Source organism: Sorex fumeus, unplaced genomic scaffold (assembly GCF_029834395.1).
Source record: "Sorex fumeus unplaced genomic scaffold, SorFum_2.1 ptg000021l, whole genome shotgun sequence".
In the NCBI taxonomy this organism is placed as follows: domain Eukaryota; kingdom Metazoa; phylum Chordata; class Mammalia; order Eulipotyphla; family Soricidae; genus Sorex; species Sorex fumeus.
In genome coordinates this window covers 6,263,852-6,288,572 of record NW_026606078.1, presented here as the reverse complement: position 1 = coordinate 6,288,572, position 24,721 = coordinate 6,263,852, and the positions used below count along the sequence as shown (strand labels likewise).

Below are 24,721 nucleotides of genomic sequence, written 5' to 3'. Positions count from 1 at the left end.
CGGCGACCACCAGGCTGCCAGGGGGAAAAAGGCGGAAGAGACAGACACCCTTTCCCTCCCGGTGGGGCACGGCACCATAGCTTAATGCATAGTCCATTCACATTTCTGCCAGAAGCTGCTGGGTTCCGAATTAGGTTCGTGTGCCTCTGGGGCCATGGTTGTGCTGAAGAGCCTCTTGTGGGGGGCAACCCGCTCTAGAATTCTTCGCCCTTTGGTTGTTTTTGTTTGGGGGCTGTATTGGGAGGTGCCGTGCCTCGTGCTCACTCCCAGAAACCATGTAGTTTAGGGACTGATCTGGGCCTCCCATGTGCAAAACACACACCAGCATATTGACCTACCTTCCCAGCCCCTGACTTCCTTGCATTTTAAAAAATTATTTATTCTTAAACACTTTTTTCTTTTTTTTTTCCACTTTTTGGATCACACCCAGTGATGCTCAGGGGTTTCTCCTGGCTCTACACTCAGGAATTACTCTTGGCGGTGCTTGGGGGTCCATATGGGATGCCGGGAATTGAACTCGGGTCGGCCACATGCAAGGCAAATGCTGCACCCACTTTGCTATTGCACTGCCCCCTTGTTTTAAAGCTACTATGAGTGCACATTGTTTTAAATTTTTTTTGCTAGAATGTACAAATAAAATTATATACTGTTCTTTTATCGTGCAGCCTCATTAAATGTGATTATTAGTTGTAATCATTTTAGAGGTTTCCCCAGAATTTTTTATAGAAGCCATCATGTGTTAGAATTTTTATTTCTCATATTCTTATAAGTCAAATTTTCTTAGACAGTGTACCTAAAACATTGTAGCACTGTAGCACTGTCCTCCCATTGTTCATCGATTTGCTCGAGTGGGCTCAGTAACATCCATTGTGAGACTTTTGTTACTGTGTTTGGCATATCGAATACGTCATGGGTAGCTTGCCAGGCTTTGCCTTGCGGGAGAGTTACTCTCGGTAGTTTGCCGGGCTCCCCAAGAGAGGCGGAAGAATCGAACTCCGGTCGGCCTGGTCAGCCACATGCAAGGCAAATGCCCTACCCGCTGTGCTATCGCTCCAGCCCTAAACATTCACTGTCACTGTCACTGTCATCCCATTGTTCATCGATTTTCTCTAGCGGGCCCAGTAACGTCTCCAGTGTGAGACTTTGTTGTTACTGTGTTTGGCATATCAAATACGTCAAGGGTAGCTTGCCAGTCTTTGCCGTGCTGGCAAGATACTCTTGTTAGCTTTCTGGGCTCTCCAGGAGGGGTGGAGGAGTTGAACTCGGGTCGGCCATGTTGGCTGCGTACAAGGCAAACACCCTACCCACTGTGCTATCGCTCCAGCCCTAAACATTCACGGTCATGGTCATGGTCCTCCGAGCGGGCCCAGTAATGTCTCCATCGTGAGACTTGTTACTGTGTTTGGCATATTGAATATGTCACGGGTAGCTTCCCAGGCTTTGCTGTGCGGGCAAGTTACTCTCTGTAGCTTGCTGGGCTATCCAAGAGGCGTGGAGAAATCAAACCCGGCTCGGCCAGGCCGGCTGCGTGCAAGGCAGCCCTACTGCTGTGCTATTGCTCCAGCCCTAGCCCTAAACATTAGAAGAGAAAAAATAATAATAATTTGGATTCAATAAAGACTAAAAATTTTGATCTTAAAAAATGCCATTTAGGGGCCTGTGACAGTTATTGCAGCTAGAACACAGGCCTGGCATGCGCCCAACCCACATTCAATACCAGCACCTCATTGGTCCCCCACCAGAAGCCCTGCAATGACATGGGTATCCCTACCGTTGGTGACTGACAGTATCTCATCTCCAGGCATTGAACTGCCACCCCATTTGGTAAAGAATTGGTAGGGTGACCTCTGATGAGTATCATTTGGGAGCCCCCCAGGGTAAAATGAAAACACCACTTTAAAGGCCAGAGAGATAGCCGCAGCCCTGATGTGGGGTCATTGATCCCTGGCCCTGTCTGTCCCCTTACTGTCACCATGACTGGCACCTGAGCTGGGAGTTTCCCCTGAGCAGCACCAGCTGTGGCCCCCAAACTAAATAAAATTTAATTTTTAACTTGAGGAGCTGTGATGTACAGTTCAGTTAATATATTTATTTATGCATACAAAAGTGTTTCCTTCCTCGGCCCACCTCACACCAAGTCCCCTGTCATGGTATACTCAGTTCTGTAGGCTTAAAGTGCCATTTAAAAATGAAAAATTGGAGCTGGAGAAATAGTCCAGAGGTTCAGGTGCTTGCCTTGTGTGCAGCTGACCCCAGTTTGAACCCCGGCACCACATATGGTTCCCCGAGCCACACTAGGCGTGATCCCTGAGTGCAGAACCAGGAGGAAGTCCTGAACACAGCTGTTTTGTTTTTGTTTTTGGGTCACATGTTTTGTTTTAGGCTTACTCCTGGCTCTGCACTCAGGGATCACTCCTAGCAGTGCTAGGGGTTCATATAAGGTGCCAGGCTTACCCACTCTGCCATCTCTCTGGCTCCTGAACGTAGCTGGGTGAGACCCTCCCCCCCAAAATCCAAAAACAAACATAAAAATGAAAATTCAAGATACATACTGATAGAATATATACATATAATTCAAAACACATACTCATATATGAAAAAATATTTTTACCTGAAATACATATCATAACTCAATAGTTAATATTTTTAATGGGCAGAAACATGAAAATACTTTAAAAATTTGTAAATATAAACTGCCTATAAGCTAGGCAAGGTCTCCATCATATTAGTCACTCAGATGCTGGTGGCTGGCCACCTCTCACCACTGCTCTGCACTTCTAGGATAAAGTCATCATTGCTCTGGCCTTCGACTGTGTAGACAAGATGGTTTATTGGACTGACATCAGTGAGCCTTCCATTGGGAGAGCCAGTCTGCATGGTGGAGAGCCAACCACGATCATTCGACAAGGTAGGCAGCAAGTATTGATCTCCCTTTGATGTTTGCTAATTGCAGCACAGTGACTCTTGGGAGAGAGTGGAAGTGGAGTGCATATGGTCTCTTACAGAGTAAGACAGTGAGAGAATATGGTCCTTGACTTCAAACATATCCCTTACTAACCTTCTAGTACTTCTAGTTCCAAGTACTCCTCATCAAATCGTGACCACCCCCAGCTGGGACTTGTTGCTAGCCTAAGCAGAATAAAATTAAAACAGGGCACATGCCGCTTCTCTGAAAGCTTATGTAGCCAGTCATAACAAACAGCAAAGGGCAAATTCACCATCCAGTGTGACTGTATATCTCCTGCCAATCCTAGAATCTATTCTCAGAGTGTCTGCCCAATGGAGGCACCACTAAGATTTTCCCAGAAGCTGCTGAGTCATAAAGTTGTGGGAGTCACAAAGAAAGGCTCAGATATCATTTCTTGATAGTTGGAGCTAATCCCAACGTGGTTATCAGGTTAATGGGTTATTACTTCAATTTGTAACATTGGGGGTGAAGGATGGGAATTTTTTTCTGCCTCACCATCTCCCCGCCCACACTTGCTCACATTGCTTTGCCAGAGGAATTTGCCACACCAAACCTATGACGGCCATTCCTGTTTTTTTTGTTGTTGCATTTTTGGTGGTAAAGTTCATCAGAGTTGGCACAATCTACCCCTCAATATTTAACCTCAATTCTTTAACTACAGTTGCCAAATTAAAACAAAGTTTCCATGTATTTTTTTATTGTCTGCATTCTTTGCATCTTCAATATTTAACATGGTCATGTTTCACCCAGATTAAAGAGCATTTATGAGAATTCAAGGACTATGAGAATCTCCCTGTACTGAAAAGGTCAAGTATTACTAACTTGTTGCTAAATCAATGACTCATCCACTGACTTGGGAATATTTTTGCTCAAAAGACATTGTCATGCCAGTAATATCTGCTTTGCACAATCATTCTTACTTCTGCATAACATTTAAATCAAATGTACATCTTTAAAATATGGGAGCTTTGCTGACATTTTTCATTTGCAATTGGGCCTGAATGGAACTTTTCCTATTTCAAATTTAGCACTTCCTAAGATTTAATACTTCTGAAGGACTTGTGTTTTGACCAACCCCTGAGGCTTTTTTCCCTTTCTTCTGTGTCTGGAGAGATAGTAAAGCATGTTAGGTGATTGCTGTGCAGATGACTGACCCAGGTCCAATCCCTGGTACCCCATATGGTCCCCTAAGCCACCAGGAGTGAGATCCGAGTGCAGAGCCAGGAGAAAACCCTGAGCACAGCTGGGCGTGTGCCCCACCCACCCCCCTCACCATAAACAAAACAAAAACAAAACAAAAAAACAGTCGATGGATTAGGGATTGATCGGAGATTGAATTGAAGATATTTGACATTGGGGCCAGGGACCTCTGGATAGCACAGCCCCCCTGTACTGACAGAAGTGACTTGAGTCCCTGGGTATGACCTTTATAAAACATTATTTTAAATAAAGACATTTGGCTTTGGACGTAAACCCTGAACTTTCCTGGAAGCAGACACATTTAAAATAAAGTTGACTCCTTTTTATGCTTTGATGTAATGAATAGAAGTTTAAAATGCCTTTTGCATCTCATCTATTTAAAATTGTGTTATAATATCTTTGATTTGACTTTAAAAACCCAGTGCCAGAAGATCTCATTATTTGTTATTTCCTGCTGTTTCTGGAGCTGACAGTCATGCAAGAAAGCTTCAAGTTTCAAGTGCAGTAAGAAACACTTTGACAAAAGCCCGCTATATAAAACAGAATTAGAAGATTAGTTACTGCGAATTTTTTTTTTTAAATTTAAAACAAGGCGGGGGAGATTTAAAAGAAAAAAGCCATGGTACATGATGGGATGTCCCCAGGGGTGAAAGGGGCATAGGATGGGGCGAGGCAGGGGGGAGTTCTCTTCCTCTTTGTCCTTTATTTCATAGTTCATCACTTGAATCCTACATCTGAATCCTTCTCTTTCTTTTCTTAAAGTCTTCCAGACCTTGCACTGGACTCTGGAGCTCATTCAGCAGTATTTCCTGGGGCTGGAGAGGTAGCTCAGTGGTAGAGCAAAGGCCTTGCTCAGGGGGTCCTTCCAGAGGCTCTCAGGAGTCCTGTAAAGACTCCCAGAACAGCCTTTCCACGGTTTCTGGGTGTGTCCCAGTAGCTCCATCTCACACAGGATGTGCTCATTCCAAATATATCCCAGAAGAATTTATTCTGGCTTTGTCTGAAAGTCTGAGAACATCTTTGGTGTCAACCTTGCTACCCTTGCCCCTTAGGGATGGAGGATATTTGGAAACTCTGTAAATCCTACTTTTGGTTTGAACCATAAATACTTTGTCAAAGGCTGTTTCTAATTTTTAATTAACTTAGGGAGGTGGGGGGAAGAGCAGTCTGCCCACGGATTTTAATGCTTCTGGCATCTACAACCACCCACACTCCCCCTCCACTCCATCATGTTAGGTCTGTGAAGGCAGAGACTAAAGGACTAGGGGCCTATATATGGTGGCTGACAAAGTGGGCATGGTTTTCTACTCCCCAGATCCCTCGGGGTGGGGGGAGGGGTGGCTCTATCTTTGGTCTTTCCCCTTTTTGCCTATGTTTCCACCCAAATGAAATGACCTGTCCTCTAACCAGTAGCTGGGAAAGAATCCTAAGTGATATTAATAAAATTAGAGGGTCATTTTTTGGGTTTTTAGTTTGGTTTTTCTTTTGGTTTGGGGGCCACACCTAGCTATGCTCAAGGAACACTCCTGGTGGTGCTCGGGTGACCATATGCAGTGCCAGGGATTAATCCAGCATTGCCATGTGTGAGGCAGATGCCTTACCTCAGTATTATCTCTCTAGCCCAAAGGGTTATTTTTCTTTTGATTATATAGGCAGGAAGTCACTGCGATTTTGAACACTGATTCAGCTAAGTGGCACTTAGAAGTTCACACTGTAGTCAGCTCACCCTGTTTCAACCCTTCATTTGAATCAGTAAAGGGCTGAAGAGATATTTCAGTGGACTGGAGTCCATGCTTTGCATGTAAAAACCCCAGGTTCAATCCTGGCATCACCTGCCCCCGCAACACCACAAAGAGCTATCCCCAAGCACCAAACCAACAAACACCACCTCACCACCCCAAAACAATAACAAAGACTCCTGTAAGTTTTAATTTGAAATCATTAAACACTCTTCTAATGCATTCCTGTTACTTGTAGAAAAGTCAAGAATGCCATTATTCTTTTTACTATGTTATTTCTCTGAAACAGCCATTTCACTTCAGTATTTAACAAATAATGGCAGGTCTTGTTTTCATTCCCTGTCTTAAAATCTTCATGTACTTCTCTTTGTGGTATAAACACTAAGCTCATTAACCTAGAAAGCCTGACATCATTGCTGGCCCCTCCCCCAGAGTGTCCATCCATACAAACTATACACAGTTCACCTCAAGCCATTGCTGTTCTTCCTTTATACAATGTGCTGATTCTTATCTGTGGAAGTCATGTGGATTGTGATTGGCTGTCGGCTCCCAAGAGGCAGGATACCATAGTATCCATACCATTATTAGTCCTGGTTCCCAAAGTTTTGCTCAGGGTAGATGTCCATCAAGGGAATAAATGAGTGAGTGGCATTTTTTAAATTTCTCACTTAAAGGATTGCATATACAAAAAATTTCACATTAATTTTCTATGGTTACTTTGAAATAACAGGTTAATCATTTATAAGGGCTACTTATAAACAATAAGCATTTCACATTAATTAATTTTAGGAAAAAAATCTTGCCAGCTTTAAAAATCTAAAGTGCTCTTTGTTTACTTCTAGATCTTGGAAGCCCTGAAGGTCTTGCAATAGACCATCTTGGCCGCAACATCTTCTGGACAGATTCTAACCTGGATCGAATAGAAGTGGCAAAACTGGATGGTTCCCAGCGCCGGATACTGTTTGAGACTGGTCTGGTGAATCCCAGAGGCATTGTGACAGATTCTGTAGGAGGGTAATTTTGTGTGACTGTGATTATGTGCATCTCTTCTATTTGCTTCTGTCTGTTTGGAAATACTCTGTTCGACTTCAACTCCAGCACTGCTCTCCTGAAAGGCTTGAGTATAGGAGCATGAGTTGATCTTAGTTTATAGATATTCTGGTGAAATGCCAAGGCATTAATTACAGCCTTTGGTGATCATGGACTTCATATCGTATTTTGCTTTCAGATCTTTTACCCAGAAATTTGTAAGCTAACAGGTCTATAATTGAGTCTTTCCAGTTGGGTTGATTATGAATCATCACTCATTGTTTTATTAACCCCAGAGAATAACTAGGTGGCATAAAACTCCCAGATCTCCAAAATGATACAAATGTATGCCTGGGGTCCTTCAGGGCCACCCCAGCATGACCATCATGGAGTCATCTTTCTGTGAGATTTGCCAGCCGGTCATGCATCACTCTCTTCCTGCAGCCTAATATAACAGGCTCTTGGCTCTTTGACACTTTGATTCCTTCCTTTTAAGGCCACATTTTTTTTGACAGTGGGGCTGGGTGTGATGTCCACCCAAGCAATGCTCAATGAGCTCAGAAGCCACTCTAGGTGATAAATACTCTAGGTGGTAAACAGCCAACCGAGCCAGTTAAGTGCTCAAGGGATACAAGTTAAGTGCTCAAGGGATACAAGGCCCACACCAGCAGTGCTGGGGTAGGGGAAGGGGATGGGAAATGGTGCCAGGATTAAACTCTGGGCTTTTCAAAGACCTTGAAGCTCTTTTCCAGACCTCTGGCGACCATTTCTCCTATGGCCACTTGACCCATTCCTCACACAAAGTCTAGCCATGGCCTCTTCTACACCTCTGTGCCTTGCCCCTGCAGGCTAACAGCATGTGGGGATTCCTCTGGTTTGTGTTAATCATGGTCTGTGAGTTATGATGTCTTACTTTATTAAGCTTCTTTGAGATATGTGACTTCGATAGCACAGCAGTAGGGCATTTGCCTTGTGTGCAGCCAGCCCGGCCATCTTCACCTCTCTCGGAGAGCCCAGCAAGCTACCGAGAGTATCTCGCCCACTCGGCAAAGCTTGGCAAGCTACCTGTGACGTATTCAGTATGCCAAACACAGTAACAACAAGTCTCAAAATGGAGACGTTACTGGGCCTGCTCGAGCAAATTGATGAACGGGAGGACAGTGTTACAGTGCTACATTTAAGGAAAGTTAATTCATTAGTAATAGCAGAACAAAATTCAAGTGAAGAACCACATCCCAGTGTCTTTGCAAAGGAAGATGTTGCTTATCATCTCCTTTTTAATCATTTGTTATTACCTCATCTGCTAGTGTTTTCTTCCTCAGTTCTTCTCCAGTGTTTGGTGTAGTTTTGGTGCATATCCAGTGGTGCTCATTGTTTACTCTTGACTCTGTGCTTAGGGATCACTCCTGGTGATAGTACTTGGGGACCATAAGCAGTGCCTGAGATGGAACCAGGGTGTTCTTTTATCCCCCCACACACACACACGCACACACACACACACACACACACACTTCATTTAAACACCGTGATTTACAAAGTTGTTCATAATGATTTATTACAGGCATTCAATAATAACCAATCCCACCACCACTGTCACCTTCCCTTCACCATTGTCTCTATTTTTTCAACCACCCCTCATGCCTGCCCCTGTAGCACACCCACAATAATTTATTCTATATTGCTTGTTACCCCTAAATGTCTAACATAATGATTAAAAATACTTCCATTGGTGGTAGAGAATGGACACTGTTGGAAGGATGGCTACTCGATCGATCACTGCATGACTGAAACATAATCATGAACGTTTATAAGTGTGTAACTGTATCTCACAGTGATTCAATTAAAAAAAAATTCCCGTAGAAGAAAATTTGTGGAAATTGTTGCTTCTCACCATGGGGACATTAAGTGTTTTGTTCCTTTTTTAAATTATTATTTAAAATATTACTGACTTGGGGACAGGTAGTTAGTACAGGGGTTAGGGAACATGCCTTGCATATTGCTCGCACCAGTTCAACCCCGTCACTCCATGGACCCTCAAGCATCAGTGAAGAACCTCAAGCATTTGTAGGGTGGCCCAGATAACCCCAAGTCTCTCACTACTTTTGCAGCTACATCCTCAGGCCCTTGTATTTAACTGCTGTCTTGATTGGCTAAGTATTGCCAGGAGTTGCCACAGACCCCTCTGAGCACCACTTATAAGCTCTGTGCCCCCAATAGCATTTCCTTATGCGTATTCATTATTTCTCTTTTACCTTCTCTTCCTCCAGGAACCTTTATTGGACAGATTGGAACAGAGATAGCCCCAAAATTGAAACTTCCTATATGGATGGTACGAACCGGAGGATTCTTGTGCAGGATGACCTGGGCTTGCCCAACGGGCTGACCTTCGATGCCTTTTCATCTCAGCTCTGCTGGGTGGATGCAGGTGAGCTGCTCCAGGCTGGGAACTCTGAGTTGTTTTCACTTTTACCCAGCCACTATGGTTCCCCACTGTCATCCAGCCCAGAGGATCTGTTCTGGAGAAGAAGGCCTAAGATAACTGTGTTTGGTTTTGTCTTTTACCGTCACAAGTATAGCTGCTCATGACCCAGCCATGGCACTTTGCCTTCTGTGTGGTCAACTCAGGTTCGATTCCTGGTACCACCAAGGACCCCCCCAGCCCTGCCAAGGAGTGATCCCTGAACACAACACCAAAGTAGCTCCACGTCTTTGTTGTGAAATGAATTCCTCCTCTAGACTTGCTCTCTGGGGAGAGTTCCCAACATCTTAATCTTCTCAATCTTCTCTCTAGGTCAGCAAAATCCAGGACTTAGGCCAAACCCAATCCCCATGTTTTTGGTATAACCTGCTCAAAATAGTTTTGATGTTTTAAATTTTGTTTCAGTGCTGTGGGGGCTATTCCCAGAGTTGTTGGGCACAGGGACCAACAAGCCCATATGTGGCAATGTCTGGGATTGAACCCAGGGCCTCGCCCAGGCCAATCATGGACTGTATACTTAAGCTACATCTCCAGCCTTGGTTTTTACACTTTTGAAATACTACAGTATAAAATTATGAAGTACTAGTACCTATGTAATGGACTCATTTTTTTAAAATTTTTATTAGTGAAACACCATGAGGGATAGTTGTAGACTTACAAATTTTTGTGCTTGGGTTTCGATTATACAATGATCAAATACCCATCCCTCCACCAGTGCCCATTTCCCACCACCACGGATCCCAGTATCCCTCCCACCCCCATCCCCCCATCCCACCCTGTCTCTGTGGCAGGGCATTCCCTTTTGTTCTCTCTCTCCTTTTGGGTGTTGTGGAATGGACTCATTTTTTTTGGTCCACAAAGCCTAAAATAATTACCACCTGACCCTTAAAGAAAAAAAATGTTCTGACCCCCTTTATGTCTGTCCATATCCTGGTATCTGTTAAGCTGTTCTTTACATTACTGTAGCTTTTTTTTACCCCAAGGCCTTAGACAGAACTTAGAGTCAAGGAAGATAAAGTAATATAGCCCTGATAGTATCCCTCCGCATCAGCAGACTTGGGGTGTCTTTTGACAAGGGCAGGATGCTGTATCAGGGAGGAGCATCAACCATCCATTAGATCTCTGTTGAGTACCTGATCAGTTACAGACTCTTAAATGTGAGGTGCTCTGGGGGAGTCAGGGACAGCATCACGCACTTGGGGAGCATGAGGGAAGTGTGCAGTTACATGACAACACAGGCATTAATCCTCAGAATACAAGCATACACATGTGACTGTGCACAGCTGCTCAGGCTGGGGCACAGTTATGCAGTTCTCAAGAGCTCTGGCTTCAGGAAGAGGTACTGGCTGGAGGGATTGGAATAGTTGCTCGCCAATGGCACAGTTCTTTGAAGTCCCCAGCTTCTCCAGAAATAGGGGTGGGGGAGAACAGGTGCATTCCCTCAGCTCCAGCTTACAACTCCTCGATATAACGAGCCCGAGGCGAGAAGGGTGTGGCCAATGAGAAGCTAGAGAGACTGAAGAGACAACTTTTCTGTATTCAAGAGCTGTCTTGTGGGCTCTCTAGGATTGGCCGTTGTGACACTGAATTTCTCCCACCCTTGCCCTCATTACTTTCCTTTTTTATTTTTCATACAAAGGGTCCATTTCTAGTATGAACAATGAACGACTTGTTTTTGCTCCATGTAGGCACCAACCGGGCTGAATGCCTGAAGCCGGGTCAGCACAGCAGACGCAGGGTTCTTGAAGGGCTCCAGTATCCTTTCGCGGTGACGGGCTTCGGGAAGAATCTCTATTACACAGACTGGAAGACGTACGTCAGCTGCTGCGTGCCAGGCTGGGGGTCACCCCCTCTGTTTCTGGGAAGCCAGGCTCTTCCTAGCTGGCCTATGGCTTTGACCATCCAGCCAGCAGAAATCCTCCCTTTGCCTCTCTCTCCTGGTGTCAGGGGGCAGATGCGGAGGGTGAAGAAGAGGAGCCAAGGCTCCTTTTGTCCCAGCAGGTCCTGTTTGTCACCGGGATGCTCTGAAATTGGGCGGATTTCTTGAATCCCTGAACATGTCTGTTCCTTCTCCAGGAGCTGGCGCAGGGTCACCTGGTGATTGGTCTCCAAGACCCTATTTCATTACTGTTCTTCAGTTGTGATGGTCCCACAACTCCTTCCTGCAAAAAGGAGGGGTTCGATCAAAAAAGCTACTGAGAGCATCTGTGCAACAAGCTGATTTCTCAGTTTAAAATGTCGAATGGGAGGGGAGTTATTTACTCTTTGTTCTTTTCTAAGACACCAAAGAACTGCTTAATCTAAGACACCAAGCCCAAAAGGAGAAAGGGATGTCTAGAAAAAGACCAGTGTTTTGGTTTATGTCCTCAGTTTCCCCCAGTTTTTAAAAGGGATTGCCTTGTAGACACATCAGATGTATTTTGATCTTCTAACCTTTCGTGTTCTGCAGGAATTCTGTGGTTGCTGTAGATCTTGCTATTTCTAAAGAGATGGATACCTTCCACCCTCACAAGCAGACCCGGCTATATGGCATCACTACTGCCCTGTCTCAGTGTCCCCAAGGTAACTCACTGTTCTTTGTCAGTTTAATAATCAGGGCATCCTGGAGCCAGAGCGATAGACAGTGGTTACAGCATTTACCTTGCAATGTGACTGATCCAGGTACAGTCCCTGGTACCCCATATGGTCCCAGAGCCCAGGCTGGAGTGGCCTCTGATACTGGTGTTGGGTTAATGTTGGGAGAATTGTGCACATAAAATTTGATCATGGCTGATTGTAAATATGGGCTATGAATAACTTTGAGGTACTGTAAATTACAGTACCTCAATTAAAAAAATTAAAAGAAAATTTAAAAAAAGAATCAGAGCATTCTGAGGCTCAGGGTTCATGCTCAGATGTCATATTACAGCCTCTGGTGGTCCTGATTACATGGCAGGTGAGACATAGGCGCTTCATAATTTTGTGGGTGAGCTAGATAAATCCATAGAAAACAATAGAGAATGAAGGGGAAAGTGGACAAGAGTGAGGAAAAGGATTGACTCGTGCACTGATCTAGATGTACAGAGATTCGTGTTAGGGTCTCTGCCCCTCTAACTGTCCATCTGTTTGATTTAACAGAAATAACAATAAAAATTATAGAAAACACTTATGTGGCACTTATCTTACTCCGAGCACTTCATAATGAACTCATGAATACTTAGTATTTATTAGGTCACTTAACCTTCTTAGCAACTTTATAAGATTTTAGAAATAAGAACACATTGGGGACTGGAGAGATGGTACAGCAGGTAGGGCACTTGCCTTGCAGGCAGCTGACCTGAGTTCAGTCCCTGTCACCCATATGGTCCCCTGAATCCTACTAAGAGTGATCCCTGAATGCAGAGCCAGGAGAAAGCCCTGAGTACATCTGCGTATGACACAAAAACCAAATTAAGTAAAGACACTGAAGCTTCTGGCTCATGTCCTGTAGCCTAAGGGGCAGTACCAACAGGCAGCCTAGCAGCCTGCCTCTGGGTTCTCTGCTATTTCCTCCTCCAGACATGGCCCCAAGCTTGCTTTTCTTCTTAGCTTCCATGCTGTCCTTCAGTCAAGTATATGGTTAAGTGGGCAAGTTAGATACAGACTACTTCATATTCTGAAGTTCCAACTCCATATTATATTCGGAGTTGATATTTGTGTAGCTCCCAAACCAAGAATCAGTGTTTTAAAGTATGAGATTAATACCCAAGAATAGCTGAGATCAGCACCAGGAGGATTACTCCATAACTTAGAGGCCAGCCGGGTATCCTAGAGGAAAGGGCTATTCAGATAGAGAAGGGAGCACCAAATAAAGGATGTTTGGAGGATCCTCCCAGGAGGGGAGATGCATGTCGAAAGTAGACTATGGACTGAACATGTTTGCCACTCAATGCCTCTTTTGCAGACCACAACACCCAAAAGGAGAGAGAGAACACAGGGGATTGCCCTGCCACAGAGACGGGGGGATGGGGGGATGGGGGTGGGAGGGATATTATCCATGGTGGTGGAAAATGGGCACTGGTGGAGGGATGGGTATCTGATCATTGTATAATTGAAACCAAAGCACAAAAAATTGTAAATCTACAACTTTAAAAATAAATTCTATTTAATAATGAAAAAAAAAAAAATCAGTGTTTTTGCCCGTCTGGTAAGTTCTTATACAAGTATGAAAAAACAGCCAGTAGTCAGATGAGCTATGTCCTTCCCTGTCTTCCTTGGAAAATCCATGGAGCTTGGTGTCATGGAAAGCTGGAAGTGAGCTCATCAGAGGGCCATTTGATTTGTTGACTGTTGCGTGGCTCTGTATGGTTGTTGATTACTGTTGAGCAGCCTGTGGAGCTGATTTCTCCTTTTTCCAGGTCACAATTACTGCTCTGTGAACAATGGCGGCTGCACCCATCTCTGCTTGGCCACCCCAGGAAGTAGGACCTGCCGCTGCCCTGACAACACGCTGGGAGTCGACTGTATTGAGCGGAAGTGAAGACGAGTGCCTTGTTCCCTCTCCATGTATTTTCACTGCAACACCCTACTTGAAAGGGTTCAGACTAAAAAACGGTCTGTTCTGGTGGCAGAGTGGCCACCAGGTTCAGATTCATCCCAGTCTGAACACCAACGATTTTCCCCTCACTGTTCCCCAAAGCATATTTTATGAACTTCTGAAATGGGAACGCCTCTATCCCTACAAAAGACAAAAAATCCCTAACGCAAACTTCAGACAATCTTATACCACCTAGAGTAAGGATTATATGCCTATGTGAGTGTTCTGGCACCTTCGTCCAACTTTAGCAACCCAGTGGTGAGCAGAACCTCCCCTAAGCCTGAGCTGCCTCCTTCCTCATGGCCTCAGGAGCTCAGCTTCACTCTGAATCACCCTGTGAGCTCCTCAGCTACCAGCCAGGGCCACCAACGTGAGCCTGTGAATAAAGGAGGGATTAGGCCCTCCCATAATTTTTTTCTTGGTGCTCTGATTTCTTCCTATATATTTCTAGCTTTAGCCCCCAACTTCTATACCAACTCTATCCTGCCCCAAGGCTTTCATAATAGTGAGTATGCCTTGTTTTTGATTAAAACCATCCTAATCTAGAAATATATGAGAATTTGGTGTGTGAAAATGAGCAGCCTTTCCCAGAGAAGTTGTTGAGATTCCAGTAGTAGCATAAGGTTAAATCGAAGGAGTGTCTAGTGTTCAGAATTTGATGGTGTACAATCAGATGTTTGAAGATGGTGATTCTTTGATGTGCCTTAAATTATCCAAAGATTGCTGTATTATTCCTCTTTTTCCAAAGCAGCTAAATCCCAGCTTCTGGTCTCTTGGGCCCCACTTCTGGCACTGATGTGCAGCCTCCTCGGAAAAATGCATTTGAGGCATAGCTGGAGATGGTACCAGTGATAAGAGCCCTCCCCCAATCTCTCATCTGGCCTTCACTCAGGAGGGCCAATCTACAATCCTCCATGAGCTCACCTCTCCATTGTCTCTTCCTTTATTCATGGCCCTTGCTTGCTGTATTCTCATCCAAAGATATAGTTCACAAGGGCCAAACTGAATGTTTATACTAGTGTGCCAGACCCTTTATGGTTCGTTGTGTAATTAAAGTACCCATTGCCACACTTCATGTTTATGTTTCTATGTTTATCTGGAAAACATCTCAGGACTATATGAGTAGTTAGTGTTAGTGCTTTTGATTAATTGCTTCCCGGAGTCCTAAAGCAATAGAAACATTGGTTTGAAAGCTGAGCACAAGGTGTTTGGTTCAGTAAAAATTTGGGTAAGAGAGTAGAAAATATTCAGTAAAAGGTATTTTTAGCAACAGTTGCTAAAAAGCAAAAATGTAAATCCAAGAGGAAAGGGTAGAGGAGGATTTCACAAGATCAATTAGGAAAACCCTTAGATAAATCCAAAGATAAAATGGAACATTTTGCCAAAGAACAATTATATTTAAGGATGTAAGCACATAGAAGAATTTGGCTGTTTGTCTTTAAGGAAAAGATCTCTCTCCTTATCTCTTTTACACCACACACACACACACACACACACACACACACACACACACACACCTTGAATAATTAGAGGCTACTTAAGAGATGGATATATATCCCCAGAAATCACAGAATTGGGGGAACACATCATTTTTATATAGACAAATCCCATAAATAAGTTTCACTTTTCTTTTTTATATTTACCAACATGTATCAATCCCTCTATATCAAATGTTCATCATAAGTTTGTTTAATTTTTAACTATTCATTTTATTACATTAATTCTAAAGTGTTCTAGTGGTGAACTCTTAAGCTGTGGAAACCATTAAAGGTGCTTATTAACTGTTCCCCAGACTTATATACATTTTGGATGAATCCTGAGTTTACAGCTGTATAAATAATAATGCAGAAAATAAAAAAAAACCTTTTGTTGAAAATCTTTGTATGAATGAAAAGATTTAATGTCAGGAGACTTGATCCATCCTGGATCAAGACTTGATCCATCCTGGAAAGGTATCCATAGTAAGCCTGACTATAGCCTAATGGTAAATTGCTGGTTTTGGTCCCCCAAAACAAAACCAACCAAACAAAATAATTCTATCATTACAAGGGTGAAGGCCTGCATCGGACTGACTCCAGCTTGATCCTGGCACCACAGGGTATACTCTAGAGATTCCCTGAGCACTGACAGGATGACCCAGCTAATCCCTGGCACGATATATCCCTGGTGGTTCAATATGAGGCACCACATCCTCTGGCCTCATATTGAACCACCAGCGCAGCTGACTGAGAATCTCAGAGAGAGGCCCCAGGACCTCCTGAGCACCTTAGAAACCCCCACGAAAACTAATTTTATCATAGCTCCCACACCAAAATGGTCTTTGTGGCCATTTTTTTATTTTAAAAAATTGTGTTTCAGCTGCAGAAAATATTCTCCTGATTCTGTCCTGAAGGTGAACAGAATAAACTGTCAATACTAGCTAAGGGGTCAGTCCCATGGTCTGTCCTAAGCTGCAGTGAGCAGTGCCATTCATGCCGCTGGCCCCTGGATAGGATAATAATGGATTGTTCAAGGGAGTTCAGAATGAACTCAGAAGTTGCAGGAGTGAGAGACTCCCGCTGTGGTTATAGAGAAGTTACAGTTATTGCCTAACTGAAATGACACCAGCAGTGGCATGGCTGGTTGAATCAATTAAGCCTGTGAATTGTGAGTTTTTTGAAGGGGACTGAAATAGCTTTTGAATAAGAGTGCAACTTCCAGTGTTTCATTCTGGTCTTTTTTTTTTCTTTTTGGGTCATACCTGGTGATGCTCAGGGCTTATTTCTGTCTCTGCACTCAGGAATTACTCCTGGCAGTGTTCAGGGGACCACATGAGATGCCAGTAATCGAACTCAGGTGAGCTGCCTGCAAGGCAAATGACCTACCCACTGTACTATCACCCTGGCCCATTATTCTGGTCTTAAAATCTAGTTACCTTAAGGTGAGTTCAGGGAAATGGTGGAATTAGAAACCGTAGGAAATCATTTGCCAGAAGATATTGAAGGTGCAAAAAAGATAGTACAGCTGGTAGGGCATTTGCTTTGCATACGACTGACCTAAGTTTGATCCCTGGGACCCCATATGGTTCCTAGAGCTCTGCTAGGAGAGATCCCTGAGTGCAGAGCCAGTAGTAAACCCTGAGTATTGCCAGATGTGGCCCCCAAAATCTATTGCAGTAACTTTTTTAAAAAAAATGAATCACTGTACAGTTACAGATTACAAACTTTCGTGCTTACGTTTCAGTCAAACAATAATCAAGTACCCATCCTTCCACCAGTGCCCATTCTCCACCACCAATGTTCCCAGTATCCCTTCCCCCCACCCCACCTCTGTGTCAGACACATTCCCTTTTACTCTCTTTCTCCCTTTGGGTGTTGTGGTTTGCAATACAGGCATTAAGTGGCCATCATGTTCGGTCTATAGTCTACCTTTACTATACATCTCCCATCCTGAGCGGGTCCTCCAAGCATCCTTTACTTGGTGGTCCCTTCTCTAGCTGAGCTGCCTTTTCCCCCAGCATGTGAGGCCAGCTTCCAAGCTGTGGAGCAATCCTCCTGGTCCTTATCTCTACTATTCTTGGGTGTTAGTCTCCCATTCTGTTATTTTATATTCCACAAACAAGTATCACGATAACTTAATAAATACAAAAGAAACTTGAAGCTTCTTGAGTGAACTATTTGGAACTCTGGGTTAGTGCAGAGGTTCTCCAACTTCTGCCTCTTTCAGAAAAAAAGATTCTCAGTGCCTCTCCAGAAATTTATTTAGCCAAAAAACAGGCTGGTATTACCCTCTCTAGATTGTTCCAGCACCCCCTGAAAGTAAGTACCATTCACTTTGGAAAACACTAGTCTCTTAAAACAGCTGCAGCATCCAGCAAAGAGGACATAAGAGAGGGTAGTAGGTTTTGGTCCATTTAAGCTTATACTTAGTAGCTACCAGCATCCAGCCCCTCACCATGCAGAGGCATCTGTCTAAGCTCCTATGCTTGCTAGAACCACCATAGGTAATAAGAACCTTGTTCTCCAAAATTTGGGATTATAAAGATGATATCACTCATCTGCTCTAAAAATAAAGGAATAGATAGTATTGATGTTGACATGGACACTACTTCCACTACCCAGCCGTCGCCACACTCCAGGACGCATTCCGGACCCGCGGAGCCGCCCATCATAAGACACTAAATACCCATCTTCTGGAATTGTCGTACCATATTTGATAGGGTTCAAATATGGTAACACCTACAAGGGTGATTAGAGGTCACCCCAAAAGCCTCTATCCCTCTCGGAAAGACTGGCAAGCTACCGAGAGTATTCTGCCCACACGGAAGAGCCTGGCAAGCTATCCGTTGTGTATTCGATATGCCAAAACCAGTAACTACAACTGGTCTCATTCACCTGACCCTGAAGGCTTCACCGACATGGCAGCACTGAGAAGGATGAGAAAGGAGAGGCCGACAAAATCTCAAGGCCGACCTAGGCTGCCACTACGAAGGAAGACAAAAATGATCATCTGTACTTTCAATGCACGTACACTAGCATCAGATGCATCCATCGAGGACCTGATGGTACAAGCGTGAATGATCAAGTACGACATCATTGGTCTGACCGAGACAAGAAGACACGAATCTCACCATGCCGTTTTCGACACTGGAGAAGAATTGTTCCTCGGAACATGCGATAAAAGAGGTGTTGGAGGCGTGTTGACACAAACTTGGCCAAGAGCATTGATTCATTCGAATGCCTAACAACCCGAATCGGACGTTTACATTTGAATAGATGTGGCTCACTGCCTGCAGTTTCTATCTTCGTTGTCTACGCACCAACATCTCATTATGATGAAAGAGAAATCGAGAAGTTCTACATGGAGCTAGAGAAGTTCTATAAAGAAGACCACACCTTCTACAAGATCATTGTGGGTGATTTTAATGCCAAGATAGGACCGAGAAGATCAGCTGAAGAACTTCACATCGGGACCCATGGCCTAGAATGGAACGAACAGGGTGAGAGACTGTCTGAGTTCATCATGTCGACCAAGACCATTCATGGTAACTCACAGTTCCAGAAGGCAGAATCTAAACGATGGACATGGGAGTCTCCCGGTGGACGATTCCACAACGAAATAGACCACATCATATTCAATCGACGGTTTTGCCTGACCGATGTCGCTGTTGTCCCAAAATTTCGAACGGGATCGGACCACCGTCTCCTTCGTGCAAAATTCTACTTCACAGAGCGGGGAGAAAGGGCTGCAAAGTTCAAAAAGAGAACTCCCAGAATGACCACCAACTGGGAACTCTTTGTACTATTGCGGCAACATGGGAAGATGCCATTGTTGACAACATTGACGAGGAATACAATCGACTGGTTCAGCACCTCCATGAATGTGCGAGGAACGCCAAGAGAGAGATAACCACAAAAAATCGCCTATCTTCGAAAACTCTTGAGCTAATTCGCCAGCGTGGTTTGGCGCATGCCTCAGGCAACCGCAAGCTAACGTCCGAGCTCGAAAAGCAGTGCAGAGATGCGATCAAGGAAGACCTCAAAAAGAGAAGAGCAGAAGTACTGGTAGATGTGGCAGAAGCCGGGAAAAGTATTCGTAACGCCCGCCTGTCCTTCGCCAACTATAAGACCAAGATGACTGCCCTCCGACGTCCTGATGGATCCACCACATCCTCCAGAATGGCAATGGAGAAGATTATCCATGACTTCTACTCAAATCTCTTCGATAGCCATGTCCACTTGCCAAATTCCACAGGATGGATATGTCGTTCCCAACGTTCTCCCTTCCGAAATCCGACAAGCCATTTCGTCGGTAAAGAAACAAACAGCACCCGGCCCAGACAAGGTCAGACCTGAACACCTGAAGAACCTGCCGTCAGTACTCATCAATACACTGGCTCGGCCCTTCACTCGCTACCTGTCTGAATGCAAGGTTCCGTCCCAATGGAAAACCAGCAGGACCGTACTACTGTTCAAGAAGGGAGACATCCATGACATTGGCAACTATCGCCCGATCTGCCTATTGTCTGTCATCTACAAGTTGTTCACTCGAGTCATCCTAAATAGGATTGGCAGAACACTAGATGAAGGACAACCATGCGAGCAAGCAGGGTTCCGCAAAGGATTCAGCACCATCGACCATATCCACACAATAACCAAGCTCATTGAGGTTTCTCGGGAGTTCAAGATGCCGCTCTGTTTAACGTTCATTGATTTAAAGAAGGCCTTTGATTCTGTTGAGACGGAAGCGGTCATTGAAGCCCTAGCCAATCAGGGCATTCAAGCCCAATACATCAGGATCCTCCGTGAGCTGTATTGCGGATTCACTACCAGGATCTCACCATTCTACAAAGAAGTGACCGTTGATGTCAAGAGAGGGGTGCAGCAGGGTGATACCATTTCACCGAAACTCTTCAGTGCCACCCTTGAGAACATCATGCGACGACTGGAATGGGAAGGAATGGGAGTGAAGATAGATGGTCGGCAACTACACCACCTCCGCTTTGCTGATGACATTGTTTTAATAACACCAAACATCAGCCAAGCGGCACAAATGCTGGCCGACTTTGACCGTGAGTGTGGAAAGGTAGGACTAAAGCTGAATCTTACGAAGACAATGTTTATGAGAAACAGCCTTGTTCCTGACGCCCCATTCGCTCTCAATGTAACGACCATCTCCGAATGCAACAGCTATGTGTACCTAGGTTGAGAGGTCAACATGACAAATGACCTGGCACCCGAGCTGCGCAGGAGGAAGAGAGCAGCTTGGAACGCCTTCAAGAACGTCGAAGAAATAGCTAAGAGGATGAAGAACCTCCGGCTCCGGGCACATCTCTTTGATTCCACTGTTTTTCCTGCATTAACATATGCCTCAGAGACCTGGGCCCTACGCAAACAAGATGAGAACGCTATTCAGGTCTCCCAAAGAAGAATAGAAAGAGCTATGCTTGGAATATCACGTTTCACTCAAATGAGAGAAAGAATCCGGAGTTCTGACATCCGTCGACGATCAAGGATCAGGGACGCTGTCTCATTTGCCAAGGTGTCGAAAATCAGATGGGCTGGTCACGTAATGAGATTTAAAGACGACCGTTGGACTAGAGCTGTTACTGATTGGATTCCACGGGATGTCAAAAGACCACGTGGCCGCCCATCTACCAGATGGTCAGACTTCTTCGTCAAGATCATGAACGATCGGTTTGAGGCCCTTCATGTTCCCGGAGCGAACAGATGCCATTGGGCTACACTAGCACGCGACGGGGACAAATGGAGACGTTACTGGCGCCCGCTCGAGCAAATCGACGACTAACGGGAAGTTAAGTGATTAAGTGATAAGTGATGTTGACAAACCCTTGGTCTTGGATCCAGACATATTACTAACTAAGGGTGAGGGAAGTCAGAAGAAGATGATACACTAGGAATACACTGTGGAGGGTCCTGGGCATTTGGGTGACGGTGAGGTTAGGTAGGAGACCACCGAAACCATATACGTTAACACTATTATAAACATGTGGCCTAAACTATTATAATTTTTTTTTACTTAAAGAAAAACCAAGGTTATAAATTCTTGTTACTAGTTGCTACTACCAATCTTTAGGGGGGTCCAGCACGTGAAGGAAATCTTTTAATATTGGATTTGGTAAATGATTTCTTGGGGATGACATTAGCGCTGTAACACTGTCCTCCTGTTGTTCATCGATTTGCTTGAGCAGGCACCAGTAAGACTTATTGTTAATGTTTTTGGCATATCAAATACACCATGGGGAGCTTGCCAGGCTCTGCCGTGCGGGTGGGATAATCTCGGTAGCTTGCCAGGCTCTCCGGGAGGGATGGAGGAATCGAACTCGGGTCGATTCCTGTTGGCTACGTGCGAGGCAAACGCCCTACCCGCTGTGCTATCATTAAAAACATAAAAAAAAAAAAGAAAAATTAGTCTTCATCAAAATTCAAAATGTTTGGGACATTTGGTGGCTGGGGAGATAGTTCACAGGGCTGGAACAGATGTTCTTCTGCAGGCAGAAGCCTTGGGTGCGACTCTGCACACTGCAAGTTCTGCTGAGCACTGCTGGGTGAGTTTAAAAACAAAACAGGATGATGAACCTTTGTACATCAAAGGTTACTCTCGGGAGAGAGAAAAGACCAAGGGCTCCTGGGAGGGGAGAAAAACATATAAGAGGAAACATGAATTTTGCAAAAATATCTATCTTTAAGGCTTACTGGAGCTAGCTTGTTTGAAGAAAGTAAGTCCAGGAGGGAGGAGGTGGGGGCAGAGGAGAGAGCTGGAGCCCCCGGGCCAGGATTTCCAGATGAGCTGCTCCCTGAAGCACTGATTGCACCTCTTTCTTCTGTAGCCAAGAGTGGGGCGTAGCTTAAAGCTGCCGCCCAAAGGAACAGGGTCTTTTCGAAAGAAAAAATTTCCCCCATGTGGTGCCTCTGTTACAACTAAGAGATGGAAGCCTCGAAGATTGTCTTCCTTGTTGCTTAAAGTATACGTGAGGATCAGTGAACTCAGTGTTACAGAGTTACATGACAGCCAGTTCCCCAGCTGGAAAGTTCTAATCTGGGATGGCTCTGAGCAAAGGCAGTTCCAAAAGGAACCTCTAGAGGGCAGAAAAAGCCTCTCAATATCTCTTGGGGAACCGGAGAGGAGGAGATCGAAGCACCCCTACAGGTCCCCCCAAAAGCAAACTGGGTTTTCCCATCTTGCAAATTGTTACACGTGCATGGAACTGGGGGATATCGTGTTAAGCAAAATAAGTCAAAGAAAGACAAATCCTGGATGATCTTTAATATATAGGAAGAACAAGGAAATAGACAGTATCAAATGCTGACAAATCCTTGACTTTTGAGTACAAAATAGATGACCAAGCACTGAAGGGAGAGGGCAAAGAAGAGGCAGAGTAGGAGTGGCAGAGGACAGTGGTGGACCACCTTTGTGGCCTTTGGTGATGGCGAAAGTGCAATAATTGTATACATCAAAGACAAACATTAATATTATGATAGCCATGCTATCTAAACATTAAATGAAAAATTTAAAAATCCACTTTCTAAATAATGAAGAATTTTCTAAATCTAAAATCTAGAGTTTCCCAGAAGTATTCATGCATGTTCAAGCTAATGCAGATTTCCCTCCAAATAACCCATCACTTTTTCTCCCAAAGTGAGCACTCTCTCAATGAATATTTAGGAACACAATGGTATTGCATTCAGAGCTTTGTGGTCCGCATTATGAGGAACAAGACTCCTACTGTATTTAGAGGAGGACAGCAGATTCCAGGAAACACGGGCTTTTTACCAAAAGGCTGAGCCTCCAGTCAGTAGGGATCTGGTTGCTTAGTAGATACTAATACCCTGTGATGCTAAATGATTGTTTCAGATCTGAAGGACTTCCGGAGATGAGAGAAGGGAGATGGCTCAGTAGACATCCTGGGCTTGAGAAGCTTTCATTTGCTGAACTTCAGTGGGAAACGGGGTTCCTTCTCATGAGTCGTGTTCCCCTTGTGCAAGTCAGGAAAGAGACTTGGCTAAGTCCCAGAGACTGTACAAATCCAGGTCTGGCTTCCTCCACAATCCACACTGGACACATCCTCCCATTCATTTCCCTTTTCATGAAATGTTTTGTGGAGAAATTTATGTTTATATAAAAATATATAAAATATTTTATATTTAGATGTTCCACACATTTAACACTCACAAAATTAGAAAGTCAAGATGCAAAATATCACCAGAAACCTTATCAACCAGCTATCATATCATTTACCCAATGATTCTTACCCCAGAAATGTCAACATCCACATGCAGCGTCACGTTTATATATCATACAGAGGGTAGGAAAAAACCTGCTAAATGTAGTTTCAGGATTTTTGTTTCCCATTTAAATAAATGTGCATCTAAACAGCAACTTCAATAACTGCATTGTGCTGTATGCTATGAATAAATAATAAAAATCACTAACTTTCTTATTGAAAACACTTAGAATATTCTGCTGTGGAAAATCATGCCTCATAAGCACCTATGCACTTATAGTAAGGTAATCTCATTCATTTCTCCAGGACAAATTCCAATTTGCCATTATTCAAATTGCCAAGGCTTTTGATAGATTCGGTTCAACCACCCTCCTAAAAGGATGTAGCGATTTATATTCCCATCAGCTTCTGAGAGTTTGAGTGCCCATTCGATGTAACAGTAACTTTGGGAGAGCTCGTCCTTTTTCCTTTTCCATCTTTGTCTATCAGATAGATAAACATGGAGTGGTGTTTACTCAGATTTACACTTTCAGGGCTGGAGAGATAGTGCAGCGGGTTAGGCACTTGCTGTGTATCATCAGCCCTGAGTTCAGTCTCTGGCACCACCAGGTTAGGAGTGATCCCTAAGCACAGAACCAGGGGTAAGCACTGAGCACAGCCACGTGTGGACCCCCAAGTATCTCCCGCAATACTGCATTCTTCTAGCTCAGTCAAACTTTTTAAATATATACTCACTGTAGCACTGTCCTCTCATTGTTCATCAATTTGCTTGAGCGGGCACCAGTGACATCTCTATTGTGAGGCTTGTTGTTACTGTTTTTGGCATATTGAATATGCCATGGGGAGCTTGCCAGGCTCTGTCATGAGGGCGGGATACTCTCAGTAGCTTACCGGGCTCTCCAAGAGGGGCGGGGGAATCGAACCTGGTTCGACCGCGGGCAAGGCAAATGCCCTACCAGCTGTGCTATTGCTCCAGCCAAATATATACTCATCATTTTAATTTGCTTTCATTATTTTTAATCATTCT

At 44.3% G+C, this 24,721-nt stretch overlaps 1 protein-coding gene across 1 annotated transcript in view; it reads left to right on the top strand.

Annotated features, from left to right (window-relative positions):
* NID1 (nidogen 1) overlaps positions 1-15,947 on the top strand; it is a 99,805-nt gene extending 83,858 nt beyond the window's left edge. Inside the window, exons 15-20 of the mRNA XM_056113643.1 lie at positions 2,782-2,908; positions 6,750-6,921; positions 9,204-9,361; positions 11,104-11,227; positions 11,865-11,977; positions 13,792-15,947. Of these exons, the coding sequence (XP_055969618.1) occupies positions 2,782-2,908; positions 6,750-6,921; positions 9,204-9,361; positions 11,104-11,227; positions 11,865-11,977; positions 13,792-13,913 (816 nt within the window). The 3' untranslated portion in view covers positions 13,914-15,947. The remainder of the gene's footprint in view (positions 1-2,781; positions 2,909-6,749; positions 6,922-9,203; positions 9,362-11,103; positions 11,228-11,864; positions 11,978-13,791) is intronic.
* Positions 15,948-24,721: the final 8,774 nt, after the last annotated feature.